The sequence below is a fragment of the Xenopus laevis genome, chromosome 3S (assembly GCF_017654675.1).
Source record: "Xenopus laevis strain J_2021 chromosome 3S, Xenopus_laevis_v10.1, whole genome shotgun sequence".
NCBI lineage: Eukaryota > Metazoa > Chordata > Amphibia > Anura > Pipidae > Xenopus > Xenopus laevis.
The window spans coordinates 56,437,618-56,454,800 of NC_054376.1; the positions used below are offsets into that span (position 1 = coordinate 56,437,618).

The 17,183-nt window shown below is 35.0% G+C and overlaps 1 protein-coding gene across 3 annotated transcripts in view; it reads left to right on the forward strand.

Annotated features, from left to right (window-relative positions):
* The window catches only part of fam189a1.S (family with sequence similarity 189 member A1 S homeolog), a 333,221-nt gene that overhangs the window by 231,704 nt on the left and 84,334 nt on the right, over positions 1-17,183 (forward strand). For all 3 annotated transcript variants that reach the window (XM_018255499.2, XM_018255500.2, XM_041588328.1), the window contains exon 4: positions 8,377-8,508. In XM_018255499.2, coding sequence (XP_018110988.1) covers positions 8,377-8,508 — 132 coding nt within the window. The remainder of the gene's footprint in view (positions 1-8,376; positions 8,509-17,183) is intronic.

The following is a 17,183-nucleotide window of genomic DNA, read 5'->3' on the forward strand; positions in this document are numbered from 1 at the left end:
GGTATTAGGTGCCCAACAGGATAAAGACATGAGCCAGGTGGCTCCTCTAGGAACAAACATAGTTTTGAAGCTAACAAGTACAGATAGAGAACATCAAGGAAGCAATTGCAAATCCTGAAAACAGGATGGAAGACCAGGAAAGGTTTCAATAATATGAATCTGGTGAACAGGCAGTGGTGTGGGGGAGGCAGAAAACAAATAGGGTCAGGGACAAGGCCAAAGTGAAGAGTCAGGATGGCAAAATACAGAGTTATCATTGTCATGCTGGAGTAGGCCTCAGCTGCACCTCCATACAATGTTTAACATACTGTACCTTCCATGGTTGGGGTTTATCCTACATGCCATAGCACTGATAAGTACATGTCAAACAGAACAGCATTAACAGGCTATATTTTCTGTAACAATTATATTTCCAATTTAAATATTGTGACTTATACATTACACATACTTTGCCTCGGGATTGTGAGGCCTGTGGTTTCAGAAATGTAGTATCAAGCACAGTGTATATAAAAATCTTTAGATGTTTGGTAGTGAGGCAATGGAAATATCCTGTTAATCAGTCACTTGTTTGACATTCTCTGCATTTTGACAGTTTTCATGCATTACAAATAATCACAGAATATGCCCAGAAATGCAGAGATTAATATATATATATATATATATATATATATATATATATATATATATATATATATATATATATATATATATATATATATATATATACACAGTATATTTTTATATTTATATGGATAATAGAGACATATTCTACCTTTGAAACCATATGTAATTTTAGAAGCAACAAGAACACCAGACAAACTGCATGGGCAAAATGAACAGTGAATGGTTTACTTATATAATGGGTTAAATTTGGCTTATATTTTTACACACACACACAGGGGCAGATTTATCAAAGGTCAAGGTGAATTTTCAAATGAAATAAATTCGAATTTCGAGCTATTTTTTGTGTACTTCGACTAGGGAATAGTCCAAATTTAGATTCGAATTTGAAAAAAATTTCTAAAATTCAAATATCTTAATTTATCATATACTGTATCTTTAAAAATTTGACTTTGACCATTCGCCATCTAAAACCTGCTGAATTGCTGTTTTAGCTTATGGGGGACCATCTAGAACCCATTTGGAGTCAATTGGTGGACTTTGAAATTGGAGTTTTTTGGGGAAAAACTTTGAATCAAATTCAGTCAAATTCGCTATTCATTTGATTCGTGCTATTCGAATTTGGTCGAATACAGACCTATTAGATCGAAAAACTGACCTATTCGACCAAAAAAAACCTTTGAATTTATTTTGGTTGTTCTTTTTAAATTAGAATTTCAAAGTTTTTTCAATTCGAAATTTGACCCTTGATAAATATGCTGTAAGGAAAGTAACTTACCCTGGTGGTCTAGCGGGCCGGCGGGGATGCCCGCCGTGCTCTCAGCGGGGACGCCCGCCACGCCGACTTTCCTCTTGATGCGCCGTTCTGTTAAGGGCGCTCGCACCTCTGTTCTTTATAAAGGCGCAGGCGCGCTGGCGCGTGACGTAGCGCGCAATGACGCGAGGCCTTATGGGTATTTAAAGGGCCATTACACAGTATTCTTTGCTGTGATATGACTTGTTTCCTGGTGCATCTGAGCCTTTGTGCATCTGTTCCTGTGTATTATTGATCTCCTGTTGTGACTTTGCCTGTTTGACCATCCTGATATCTGTAATCCGACCCAGCGTGTATCTTGACTACTCCTTCTGCCTGATCCTACTCTGATTGATTACCCGGTTTGACCCTTGCCTGCCTGACAATTCTTGTTATCTGCCTGCCTCGACCCAGCCTGTCTGACGATTCTCCCGCCTTGCTCCATTTGTACTGTGACCTTCGGCCTAAAGACTCTGCTAACAGCCGTGCCCCTTCGCCAGCCAGAACATCTCGCCTTGCACCCCTCGTTAAGTCCAGTTGGCACCCAAGTAAGCTGAGGGCTCCTCCCGAAGCCCAACGGTGGTCACACTACTGGTGAAGCCGAGCCGAGACCAGGGTATCCCCATAGGCTAACATTGTACCTCGGTAGGTTTAAACTGCCAAAGTATGTAGTCAAAGTATTTTTTAAAGAGACAGTACTTCGACTATCGAATGGTCGAATAGTCGAACGATTTTTAGTTTGAGTCGTTCGAATCGAAGTTGAAGTCGAAGGTCGTAGTAGCCTATTTGATGGTCGAAGTAACCAAAAAAATACTTCGAAATTCGAAGTTTTTTTCATTTGAATCCTTCACTCGAGCTTAGTAAATGTGCCCCTATGTGTGTGTGATGACAGCCAAAAAAAGTAAATCTTTTAAAGGATAGGAAATATGTGCAGTTTCATAGGGCTGTATAAACAGATACATACTACAATTAAAATGTGTCAATATATCAAAAGGAATATTCTTTCAAAAACATTCTCAATCATAGAATGAAGGAAGTATTTGGTTACACATGCCTTTTTGGACTCTTCATTGTTGTGCCAATGTCTGATTTATAAACATTACATTCTGCACTTGTTTAGGCCTCTTCCGTTTGTGTTTCATTTCTTAAGAAGTTTGAAATTTATTTTTCTACACAGCTATCTGCTTTGCTTTACATATATTAATTATGGACACTTTGGCAAAGGTTTTACTGCATATTGCAGTAATTGTGGACAGTATCTTATAGAGGAATTGTCACACCATTAAAGGGATTCTTTCAAGGGTGTTTTTTTCCAAAACACATCAATTAATAGTGCTGCAAAATTCTGCAGTGAAATACATTTTTCAAATGAGTAAACTTATTTTTTAATGTTTAATTTTTAAATCTGACTTGGGTTAGGCATGTTGTTAGTTTCCCAGGTGCCCTCAGTCATGAGACTGCAATGCAATAAAAGATACATTTGTTGGTTCAGGAATAACATTTTATATAGTGAAGTATTTATATTGTAAACAGTGCAATTTAGAAATAAAAATGATACCATAAAGATCATGACAGAATCCCTTTAATAAAAAACACCTATTGATATTTGGCTTCTCACTCAGACATAAATGTTAGCATAATATTTTAGTTATTAGTGTCAGGATTTACCTACAGTTCCCTTAGTTGTTCTGTTTGCATTCTCTGTCCCCTATCTCCTTGATAAATTATCTTTTTGTTATAAATATGCAGATGCATTTACATTATTGCTGAATGCACAAGGAGGAGGAGGGGACCAGCATTTACTGGTCTGCAAAAATATAGATGGTTGCTAAATGTTTCTAGACCAGGAGTAAACTTTGCATTAGCTATTACCCATATTACCCATTATACTGCTTGTAATATGATTGTTTTATACTGTATAGTTGAGTTTTTCTACATCAATTTAAATCTGCCAATATCATGCTATATTTAAGTGTTACCACCAGCAGAGAATATGTTGATAACTTTACCATGATCGTGTGTGCACACCAAGTTCAGTTAATATTTCGTTTTTATTAGACATGCTACAGGTTTGTAATTCTACTATATTTTAAATATATACACGGTTCACCAATGATCATTCTCTGCTCATAATGGCAGATTGCCGGATGCCAGAGAAGGATCATAACTGATGTAAACTATAGTTTTCCCTTGCAGTTCTCCCTCAACATAAGTCATTTCAAGGGGATATTCAAAGAAGAATATATAATGATGGTTAATAGTGTTTGGAATTACTAATATATTTATTAGAATTGTACTGGCATAACTAACCCACAGAGGAGTAGCCAGTGTGCTGCTCAATAGATATGCCTGCACTTCTGTGGGGTGTTTTATGTGAGTGTCATTTAATATTAATGAAGGCAATTTGCATTCTGTATATGAGAAAGCAGTGGGCTACAATTTACTATAAGCGAATGACAGGTTTATATATTTAAAGTGCCATTTATTGTACACAAATGATTCTGTCCCAATTTCATAATGATGGTTTCACTGTACGGAACATTTTTTCTTTGCATAGCAAATATTTCTGCCATAGGTTTCCATAGAAGATTAGGCTGAAAAACCTTTTGCCTAACTTTTTGGAAAGCTGTTTTTACATAACTTTTAACACGAATGGGAAAATAAAACTGTGGTAACATGCTATTTCAAAATGTGATGACTGAAGTTTAGCAGCTAAAATGGTCCTTGTCCTCTTTTGCTGATAAGGCTGATTTATAAACATCACATTCTGCACTTGTTCAGGCCTCTTCCATTTGTGTTTCATTTCTTAAGAAGTTTGAATTTTATTTTTCTACACAGCTATCTGCTTTGCTTTACACATATTAAATATGGACACTTTGGCAAAGGTTTTACTGCATATTACGGAATTTCCTACATATATGGCAAGCTTTTTCTGCCATTAATAGTTATTTCCATCATTTAATGAACAGTTTAGCAAAACTTCATATTGTCAGTGATACTCACAGATTTTAAACTAATATCTGCCATTTCGATTAGAATGCTTCCCTGTATAAAGCAGAAAATTGGGCAGTCTAGAATGTACATACAGTTACGGTTGGGTTTTATGCAGAGACCTCTCTTCTCTGTATGCCACTGGGAGCAGTGTAACCTTCACTTGAAGACTGATGAAAACTTAGTGCTCGCAAACTAGCTTTATAGCTAATTTTTATAAAGTTGGCACATAACCCATAAATTACTTCATAAGGCCAGTGGCTTTTTCATTTCACCGGTATAAAACCTTGACAGCAATACAATTTATTTAATGTACAAATTTCACTGCTGAAATGGCCGGTTAATGATTGTAACATCAGAAAATAGAAACGGACAAAGCTCAGGCACTTAAAACTATAACTATATAAAACAGAGTGAATGTAACTCCTGGGACCACTAGAATTAAGGTTAGGGCATGCCCTATACAAGCAGCAGCTCAGGCAACCGTGGAATTGTCTTGCTAAAAAAAAAAAAAACAAGTATAGGAAATTAGTTCTGCACACTCTATAGGAATTATCGACTCAGGTGGTAGAATTTGAAAAATGCTTTACTTAATAAAAAGACAGGAACAGTGACATCATCATCACAATAAACAACAAACATTTTGCATAGTCATAGTATACATACCACCCTTAGGTACAGAATAAAGGCAGACAAGAAATTACAAGTAGCGGATACACCTGCAAAGATGAGAATAACCCCAACGTTTCGGCAAAATAGCCTTTGTCAAGGGGATTCTCCTCATTTACCTATATTTTAAAAAAAAAAAAAAACAGCTTAAAGGCCATATTGATTCAAGTGTGCCTGGTTCCTGACACTAAACTGAATAAGACTCAGCATAGTGCACCAGGGCAGTATTTCAAATAACAGGTTTTTAAGGCCTGATGCAAAAGCTTGTTCTTTATCAGAGCTGTTAATGTTTAATCTTATTAATAAACTTTATTTCTAACAGTGACAACCAAAGGATGTAACAACATTGCCACAATACTCTCTTCAAGGACCACTTAACCTACCCCAAATGTATTTTAAAAGGCATAGGGATTTGAAGAATATTGGCACTTGTCTTGGAGTTCCCAGATTCATAAAAAAGCACTTAGACTTCTTTGCCAGCTGTGAAATACCTTGGTTACTTCTGTCATGATGACACTTTTGTTTGACGCGGTTTCGCGAAAAATTTCTTCTGTGGCGTCATTACCTTGGTAACTTTTGACCAAATTATATGGTTATTTATATTACCTAATTAAGTCTAATAGATGAATCGAATTAAAAGAATGTATTTGTTTTTTTGGCAGACCTGTAGGTGTACATGTCTTCTACATAATGATCAGCTAAACAAGTGGTTCTTTACATATTTTTTCAGGGGACCCAAATTATGTTGCAGGATCAACTTCAACACCCAAAAATTGGTTTATAAACCTTGTCAATGGAACTGAATTTGAATTGAGACCTAATCTAAACAGCACAGGAGTCCATTATTATATTCTAATCAATAGATTAAACATTCCTGAGATAAGTCAAGAGTTAGACCAATCAAACATTTTACAGTTTGGCCAGAAATGTTCAGTGTGCAATATTCAACCAATAGGCATGCAGTTCTATGGACTGCCTGTGGAATTCTTATACACACTCATCTAATAGCCAATATACAGGCTAATATAGTCACTGAAAAGAAAGATATGGTGGCCCTTTCATTTAGTGAGGACACAGCAGGGCTTTTTTTTTTTTTTTACAAGCAATGTACTATAGTCAAAAAGACTGTCTTTTTCTTCAAGAATATACGATTTCTTGTTAAAACCATCACCGCTATTTGTGCAATATTTCAAAAAATGGTTTATTTTCTCTTTTGATCCAGATATCCTAATTGAGAACACATTTAAACATGAATACAAATTGCTCATAAATAGATTCTGATTTTGCAATGTGTGGGGGTAGTAATTTATGTAAGCAGAAATCATCTTTGAGATGCCTGTAGTAAAGCTTAGTGCATGAGCAGAATGCCAGAATGTTTCAAACCCCAGCTGCTAATGAAAACAGTCAGTCATGATTAAACATACAGCACTTCAGTAAATTATCTTACTTTCAATATGTGCTGTATTTAAACTTATGCTGAATGTAAGTTGCATACTGATATTTTTGCAGCCTTTGTTCATTATAGCCACACATGGTCAGTATAAAGAGATAAGAGGGCCCATATAGAAGAAACCAGGAATATCCATGGGTACCTAAGGTAGCAGAATGAATTGGCAGATACTATGAAATTTGTTTTTATTAAAGTTTTAACTGGCCAACATTTTCTTAATTTCTGAACATTGGGCGCTATAACCAGTTTTCAGGATTCTTTTTTTCCATGACCTCATGCCAAGAGACTAAGATATTGCTGGAAACAAGTTTCAGTTTGAATCACAGCTGATGTATATGATTTTGTCCGCTGAACACGCTGGAAGCCACTGCTTTTAGTGCAACATAATGTGCCAGTAATATAACCTTTCTTTTCTTGCTGAAGAACATATCGATTTCCTTGGTATATCATTCTTTAGTGCACTATTTGTCAGGCTAAGGTGTCTCCACATTAGAAAGAACACAGTTGCAATATGTGAACCTGTAGTCTTAACAGCAGGGCTGTTTAACACCTGACACATTTCCAGCTTTAACAGAGTGGTTCTGGGGCAAGGCCAAGAATTTCATATTCATTGTGGATAAAGGCATTCACAGCTTTCTATTTTCATGCTGTACTGATAATTTGCGCAGTCACCAATAACTGTACAAATATTTAAAGTATTTTCCCCAATATTACTACAATAATTCAAAGAATTAGCAAAATATATATAAGTAAACATTACGGTTTTTATGAAAGAAGAAGAAGGGCATAAGTTAATAATATCTGTAACCACCTGGGAAGAAAAGAGTGCTTAATATTGCTGTCACGTACAGTACTTCATATCATAAACCTCAAAAGACAAGAACCACAAAATTTGAAATATATGCAGTTACACAGATGACTGATCCTCTGTGGGCCATCAGATATAGTTGTACCTGAACAGACTGTTGGCATTTCAGCAATAGACATGACAAACTGCTGACTGTACAAATCAATGACTGTTGCATTATCTCTGTAAAAATCGCAACCCTAAACCTCATTTAGCACCGAGTGATTTGTTGAATATTATTTCCCTTTATACTCATGCCAAGCAACCTCCTTTGTAGCTTGGTCTTTATAATTTGAAACAGGCTACCAGTAAAGAAAACACTTTATATGAATTCCAAGGCAATTAAATGAAAAGATTAAAGATATCAAAATGTTGCATTGTGGGTAAGAAGATACTCTGCAACGCTAAAGAGAACGCTAGGCCTGAAATTATTATAACAAATACTGGGTTATCATCAAGATACTGTTCATCAATCCATTGGCTACGTTGCCCAAGAATAAGTAAACTAATTTTCAATTAATATGTTATAAATGTTAAACTTTAAACACAATGTAAACACTAATACATAGTACAATGCAATATTATGTTCTTTATGAATTGACACAGCAGATAATAGAAGTTTTAATATGATCTAGATATTGGTATCGTAACATTCCAACCTTCATGTGAAAAAGATCCAATGCACTGACCATCAATACTTTTCATATTAGTGGTTAAAATATTGTCACAGATTTTTAGAGATTATAAAATCCTCCACTATTGAAATAGTGTATATGAAAAGGGAAGTGTTTTATTTTCATTGTGGTGCAGGCATCACCGGAGAACAGAGCATACAGAGCTGACAATTATATCCCAACAATTGTATCATGGTATGTTATTGATACTGTTGCAAAGATATCTGTACAGTTGTGCAGCACCCAATAATAGGTTTGAATTAAATTATTATTATTATTTATATTACTTATATTTTTATTATTATTTATATTTCTTTTTATTATCTTTTAGATAAATTTCAACAGCGATGGAGTTTGCGTTTGCTGTGAAATGCAACATCAAACATCTGGGTGCAGCAACCCTGGAGAAACACTAAAACTGAACCCTCTACAGGAGTGCAGCGCCGTGAGGCTGACACTTAAGGTAGGAGAAATTAATATCCATCTAACCCATAAAAGCTCATTGCAGAAAACATAATACAGTGGGCTTAGTGTTTTTTTTTAATTAAACAAATGACATAGTTTCGCTGACTATGAACTGAGCTTAATTGGTAGGTCCCTTTCAGATAAGTGAGTAGATGTTGCAGATTCTAATTGGTTTGTAATTAGCAAACCAGGTAGCTAGTTAACCACCTTAAGCCTTATGTCTTTTTTATAGTAAAATATTCACAATTTTCATAATTTGACATTGGTGGCATCTTAGCTGGTAAATATTAATTTCATGAATTATGATTTGCAAGGATGCACATTTCTTGCTTCCACACAGAACCCAACCGTGCCCACATATCCTCTCTTCAGAGCACGGGAAAACAAAAGTGTTAATATTTTGGAGGCAGAACTGGATATAGGCTATATATTTATAGCAAGTTACCTATATTCACAGCAAACATCTGTGATGACAACAAACTACCCTGATTAATCGCATGTCTTGATCCCTTATGCATTACTCCTGTCTCTGCTTGAAATACAAATACATCTTTGTAATCCGCTTTGAAAAAAGAACTGAAAGCTATCCTCTTCATAAGTTGCTAAAGTTACCACCTTTACACCACTTCTGTTATGTTTTAATGTCAACAGTTTTTCCCAGTAAACCCTTCTGCGTTATATATGTATTTATAAGTAGACTATATATACAGAGAACATTTGGAACATGTTGCTGGATAAAATTGTTTCCTGTGTCGTGTTTTTATTGGAGAAACCAAACTAATTTTTATCAGTGTTAACAACACCAATATAGTATCCCATGGCAACCAATCTGACATTTGCTGTTATTGCTTTACTTGTGCTATATTGTTTAAAGCTAATAAAAACACATACGACTTTTTGTCACTGACAACAAAATGCTTGAAAATATATTTGTATTAAATAGAACTGAAATCATACAGTATGTGTGGATTACACGTGCATTTTTATGGGATTACAGAATACTTTATAACTGACTATATTAAGGCAGTTGCAGTTCTATTCAGTTAAAAGGCATATCCATGTATTTCAGGTATTTCCGTTGTTGCCCAGTCAAGAGGTGATTTTGCCACAGTTTAAATGTGGAGGATCAGTAGGATACTGAGTTGACTGCCCTTTTGACATGAGATCAGTTTAAATATTGAAAGCAAATTAAATCTGGCTCTTTTTTCTTTCTGAGCTCACTGGAAGTTAAACCAAAATCATTTGAGGAAGGGGCTGAGCTTGATGTGAATTTAATTATAAAGTTAATGGGGCATGTTGCATGCTTAACGGATTAATTTGTTTCATAGCAAACCCAGTGGCTTTCTTGCAAATCTGTATATTCCAGAAATGTACTTACTGATTTATTCAAAGTGAATTTGTCAGGCTAAATATTTAATGTATTATTTTGCTGTGAATATGGGGTACAGTTGCATCCATAAATAGTTTAGGATAAACACTGTCACAATACCAAACAATGTTAAAAATAACATGAGATTTTTTGATTTGAGATATATATCAGCCCCTTCCGTCTTCACTGTGTTGTGCCCCTATAGCAATTGAACAGGACATCTGATCGTATCCACTGAGATTGTAACACAGGGTACCTGTCACTTGAGTTTTTACTGCATATAGGTTCGAATATACAAATTTGGCTAAATGGCAAAATATATAGGGCCAAAACACTAGCCACCCCAACCAACATTAATGGAAAGTTTGAAACATGTACACGAATATATATAGTAACATAGTAAGTTAGGTTAAAAAAAGACACACGTACATCAAGTTCAACCTTTTAACTTTTTTCAACCTGCCTAACTGCTAGTTGATCCAGAGGAAGGCAAAACCCATCTGAAGCCTCTCCAATTTGCCTCAGAGGAGGAAAAAATTCCTTCCTGACCCCATAAAGGCAATCAGACTAGTCCCTGGATCAACTTGTACTATCTTCCATACTATCTTCAACTTGTAACTATCTTCCATAACCCTGTATTCCTTCACTTGCTAAAAAGTAATCTAACCCCATTTTAAAGCTATCTAATGTATCAGCCTGTACAACTGATTCAGGGAGAGAATTCCATATCTTCACAGCTCTCACTGTAAAAAAAACCCTTCCGAATATTTAGGCAGAACCTCTTTTTTTGTAATCGGAATGGGTGACCTCGTGTCAGCTGGAAAAACCTACTGGTAAATAAAGCATTCGAGAAATTTGGTGAAGTAGCAGTATATGAGCACTGATTTGGTTAAGGAAATAACACAATTTTGGGCCCGGAGGTTCCTGATTCTTGGACAAATGCCCCAAAATGCTATAATCCCTTGCCCAAAGACGACGAATGAGCAGACTTTGCTGTGTAAAGGAATCTTAACATGTTAGGAAAGCATTTTACTTGAGACCTTCTTCTTGGATCTTAGAGGTAAAAGCATCAAGACTGAGTCACATGATCTGTTTCCAACCTATTTTAGATCACTTTCACTGCTTTTTTCACAGCAGATATTTATATGAACATGTCTTCCATTAGTTATTCATTTTTTCAACCATTGTTTGCTTGCATGTAACATTATTTAACTACATTACCAAGACACACACACTCTTTTCATTTAGTTGAGCATCTCCTTTGAATAATGGAATGTTTTGGCACATTTCCGGCATCTCTGGGCACTATCCAACAGGCCACACATTGTCAATAGCCATGAGTTATAATCATCATTGTAGTGGTAATCCAATCTGAGGCAATTAAAATATTCAATTCAAATACCATGCCTAATGAGGAGATTTATAATATGCTTCTTCTACTAAATTTTTGTGAAGCCTTTTGGCAGATGGCACCATTATTATTTTTTATATTTTGAACTTCATTTCAAAGAAAGTAATCTGTGATCAATAATAAACTAAGCCTATTCTATATTCTGAAAATCTGTGCACCATTATTATCCTGCAGTTATTACCTGGTTTGAAATATCATTTTTCTTAGGGAAATAAAATGAGTAAGCATACACACAGGGAAGCATTTCACATTTCTCACTGGCCTAATTCCAGCCTGCCTTCTCTGACAGAGTTTTCCCTGGAATCTCTACCAGCCATCTCCCCCCACAACACTAGTGCTCTTTTCCTCAATCCTCTGCATAATTCAGTCTCAAACATGCTACATAGAGACACAAAAAACACTGAAAAAAAAACCCTCTAGTAATAGCTGGAACTCCATAGCCTCCACAATATTTAAAATATAAGCATGATTCCTTGAACAGCAATCAGGTATACATATTTAAAAACACAAACAGTTTTTTTTTTAATAAAAGGAACCATTATAACGGACGTAACTAAATGTGGCTTAAAGAAAAACTATACTCCCGAAAAATGTAAGGCTCTATAAAAAATATATTGCATAAAACAGTCCATATGTAAAACCATGCTTCATGTAAATAAATCATTTTCTTAATAAAATACTTTTATGTATGTGTTTACATTTTGAGATTCTGCCCCCCTGGGATCCTACAATCACAGTGCACACAAACAAACCAAACAGAGAAAACAAACCATACTGTACACGTTAGGCCAATTAACAGACAAGAGTTCTGTCTTTTGCTTCCACACGTCTTCCTATTACAGTCAAAGCTGTAGTATTTCTGGTCAGGTGATCTCTGTGGCAGCACCGAGACCATCACAAAATGATGTTTCTAGGCAAGATATGTAAAAGGACAATATTTACTTAAATATATATACCAGTTTGGTAAAATTCTTTAATCTGCCTAATCTTACTAAGATGTAAAATTTGTCATAGAATGACTAATTCTAAGCAACTTTTCAATTGGCCTTAAGTTTTTTCTTCTTTATAGTCTAATTATTTGCCTTCTTCTTCTGATCATTTGCAGCTTTCAAATGGGGGTCACTGACTCCATCTAAAAAAACAAATGCTCTGTAAGGCTACAAATGAATTATTATTGCTACTTTTTATCACTCATCTTTCTATTCAGACCTCTCCTATTCATATTCCAGTCTCTTATCCAAATCCCATGCATCATTGCTAGGGTCACCCTAGCAACCAGATTTTTGAAATTGCAAACCGGAGAGCTCCTGAATAACAACCTAAATAACTCAAAAACCACAAATAATAAAAAGTTAAAACCAATTGCAAATTGTCCAGTGTGAGGTGTAGAGTGCAGTACCAATGGGCACAAGTAAGACAGTAAGTACAGTGCTCCATTGTGGCCTGTGCTCACTAATTTGCTCATCTGAAAGATGCCCACATTAAGGGATAGGTAGATTCACTTAAGGGACTAAACTAGTTAAATTGTTTTATGAATGGCCAAGCCTAAATTACTATAGTTTAAAAAGTGCCCTTATGCATTGCCTGTTGCTTAGAATTCAACCATATTTAATCCAGTGTAACTGATAATCCTTAAAGAGGAAAATAACACATTCTATGCAGTTGCTGATAAACTTTAACTTGAATTACAGAGTTCTCCACAATTTCAAAATGTTTATGTTGCCCCTTTTGCCCACAGCAAATTATTTCCATATTTAGCAATAAAACATCAATGTAACCGAGAATCAAAAGTTTAAAATAAAATAGCTTTGGAATCAAACATCTCTCAGAAAGGCTTGACTTCTTTCACTTATAGCAGTGATCCCCAACCAGTAGCTCGTGAGCAACATGTTGCTCTTCTACCCCATGGATGTTGCTCCCAATGGCCTCAAAACAGGTGCTTATTTTTGAATTCCAGGCTTGGAGGCAAGTTTTAATTACATAAAAACCAAGTGTACTGCCAAATAGAGTATCAATGTAGGCTGACAATCCACATAGGGGCTACCAAATGGCCAATCACAGCACTTATTTGGCACGAAGAATATTTTACATGCTAGTGTTGCTCCCCAACTCCTTTTACTTCTGAATGTTGCTCAATGGTTCAAAAGGTTGGGGATCCCTGACTTATAGCATATACAGTATTTTCATATGTTGTTTGGCACCAAAAATGTGAATATTTGAAGCTGTTATTCTATAGGAATAATCCTTTGCTAAAGGCATATTTTATAAAGTTGTGATGAAGAGGAACCCTAAAGTGCAGACTTGCAAAATCCAAAAATTCTATTGGCTTTGAATATTTGGCAGTTTTTGCCTGCTTCTGAATAAACCAAAAGGCAGAGGTTTATACAGTATTTATGCCTGGGTTTGGCCATTTGGTAGCTTGGTTAGAAAAAGTTAAGAAAAAAGAAAGAAGGTTTTATTCTCATAAATAGTGATGGGCGAATTCGCCCGTTTTTGGCGCCGGCGTCCGTTTTTTAGAAAAAAAAATTTTTGGCGCCGGCGAATTTTTGCCGCAAATTTTCGCGGGCGATTCGCAAATTTATTCGCTGGCGGCGAAACGCGCAAATTCGCCACGAATTCGTGCCTGGCGAATAAATTCGCCCATCACTACTCATAAATTTATTAACCTCACAAAAAGTTAATCTGACATTTATAACATCCTTGTTTCAAGCAATTAAAGGAAATTCAACAAAAATCGAATAATTCTAAACTAGAACATACTCTTCGTCCAACATCACAGCATAAGCAGATCATGACATTAATTTTTGAGGGATAATGCTTAGGACTGTTAGGAGAATTTCCTAGGCTACATACTGTATTAATAGAGAGGTACAGTGGGAATCTGGTGCCAGTCTTTCAAAATGACTCTGTGTTATATCATACTACAAGAATAAAATGTGTTTCAGAGCTCTGAACATGATGTGTTTTTCATAATTTCTAAAAAAAAACAAAAAAACAAAACAATACATGGATTGAGAGAATGGTGTGTCAGTGTTGAAGGCAATGTATTCAAGAATACTTTCTGTAGTGGAAATGTTTTTCAAAGAACTGTTGTAGATATGTTTTAAGCACTTGCTGACCAAGATGAATTAATGTCACAGAACTGATGAAGTGACTGACTTAAATGTTATAAAGAAGTTTGGCTGAATGACTTGCTGTTAAAATGAATGCCCTCTCCCTTTTTGAAGATAAGCAATGATAATTGTCATCCAAATGGCCACAATAAATTACTTTTTAGGGACAATAATAATGTTTGCATGCACATAGTAATATATTTTATTATTATAAAATAAAACATTTATTATTTTTTTATTATAATTATCATATTTTATTACTATACTTTTTATAAAAGTAGATATTATGCAGTGATTCACTGAGAAAAATTAGACCTTGCCCCTGTAGAGTTTATAATCAAATGTCCTTATTCCATCCACATAGACTCAAGCTGCCTTGGGTTAATTTAATCATGCCTGCATGTTGCTAGAGTGTGGTAAGAACAAACGACTTTTTTTGGAATTTTGAATGAAGAAAACCCCAGTGACAAAAAAAGTCACAAAAAAGCCAAAATAAAAAGGAAAACCCCGCACTTGAAGTTGTATTGATCCTCACACAATTAATTCAAATAAAGGTATTTTACCACTAACAGTGTTTGGAATACATGACAACATATTTTTGTGAAGATTCTCATTCATCCAGGTCATGGTATATCTGTAGAAACAAGTCAAATCAATTGGACTTGCTGTGTGTTCTTGAAGACGTTTCACCAGTCATCCAACTGGCATTCTCAATTCAGATTCTTCTCAATTCTTCAAGGAAAAACACAGCAAGTTCAGTTGATATGACTTAGTTCTACAGATATAGATGAAAACATACCTAGTCCGTATGCGATACCTTTATACCAAATGGGCAGCTACCACAAAATTTGAGAAGAACTAGGGCTCTTTAATGTGTGTAATGTTTTTGTACTTCAGCACAACGGTTTGCTTTGTTTTGATAATTTTTACTATCTATATTCTATCAAACTGTTGTATCATTGGCAGAGCAACATGTTGTGTATGCAACTGTATGTTATCTAATCAATAAAGTTTATGATGTTTAAAAAAAATAAATAAAGATATTTGCAACAGTGTTATCAATGCAATCTGGTTGACCAAACAGTTTTAGAAAACACGTAATAGGTGTATATGTTTACCTTTTAGCTCCTAGAGTCACGTGATTCTGGATATGTAACTTGCCTCTTCATTGTTATTATATTTAGTTGTTAAGCATAGTCCCTTTGACCTTTGGAAATTCTCTGCACCTTTAATAGTAGTTATGAATCTGATTTCTACATATGTTAAAATTGCTTGACTGCTCCTTTTATATTACATAGTAAGATGGACTTTGAAATTGCAATAGTTTATCCAGCTGTTCAATACTCCATACTGTTCAATACCAAATTATGACTGTTGCCTCATACTGTGAACTTGAGCTTGATTGCTTGCTATCTTACCTATATATGAAACAGCTATTTTTAATAGATATTTTAGGTATTGTCAATGTATCTATTTTATCGAATTATGATTAGACTGAGCTAAAAAGATCCAATTTAGGACTTTGAACATGTGATAGCCCATCATGATTTTGTTACTAATTATGAGGTGAGAATAAGGATATATAATTTTCTTTAGGTATAATACGAGAAAGCTTAATAAAGAAAAGTCAATTACATACCCACCTGTATGATTTGAATGTTCCTCCAGCTTTCTAGGATAGAAAGGAATATTGGGATTTACACATTTCTTTGCATCTCTAGTCTGTCTCACAGTATAGCATCAGCATACTGTATTAAATTAAAGCTCCTGGAAAGAATTCATCATTTTAAAGAAAAGAAAGCAAATTACAAGGTTGTATTTATTTTGAGCTAGCAAATAAACAATGAATAGAAAACTTTCTTTTGTTAGAGCTCTACCTTTTAGAGATTGTGGTGCTAACAAAAAAATCCATAAAACCAATATATACAAGAAACTGTGTTGTTTGTGAAAGGGAACATAAGACAGAAACCTCAATTGTCTGTGTGACAGATGGTGTCATCTAGGTGAAGAATGGTGGTAATCTGTTTGTTTTGACTGTCATATACCTGCAGCCTTCACTGTTGTTCATCCAGGGGCATTTTTACATTATCTATTGACCTTTGCAGGACTATTACTTTTACATCAGAGTTTCAGTATTCTGTCAGGATAACAGCAGGCAAACTATGCTGTATACACTAAACAGACAGTGTGCATTGGCACCAGTGCTTGCTCATTGATATTTCTGTGTATGTTTCCTTAAAGTCTATTTCCATTGGCACATTTGTTACTGCTTTATAGCCAAACCTTAACAAGTACGGGATCTGTTATCCAGAAACCCATCTGGACAACCATAGATTCCATTTGAATCAAATAATTTAATTACATTTTTTAATTATTTTTCTCTGTAATAATGAAACAGTACATTCTACTCAATCTCAGCTAATATATAATTGATCCATATTGGAGACAATACAACCCTATTGAGTTTCTTCTATAATTTATTGAATGAATTTGATGAATGATTGATTGAATGATTTTTTAGTATACTTATAATTTTTTGGCTATGTTTCACTGAATTCGCCAAATTCGCCAAAAGGTAAGTTCACAAAGATGCCACATTTGCAACAAAAAATGGCACGCGTGCGACAAAAAAACTTGGCTCGGAAGAAAAATTGTCACACAGTTGACAAAAATGTTGCATTAGACATAAAAGTTGCCGATAGACTGTAATGTATTTTGCTACAAAAAAGACGCCAATAGGCTTTGTGCTTCTCAAATATTTTGCTGGTTCGCAAATTTTC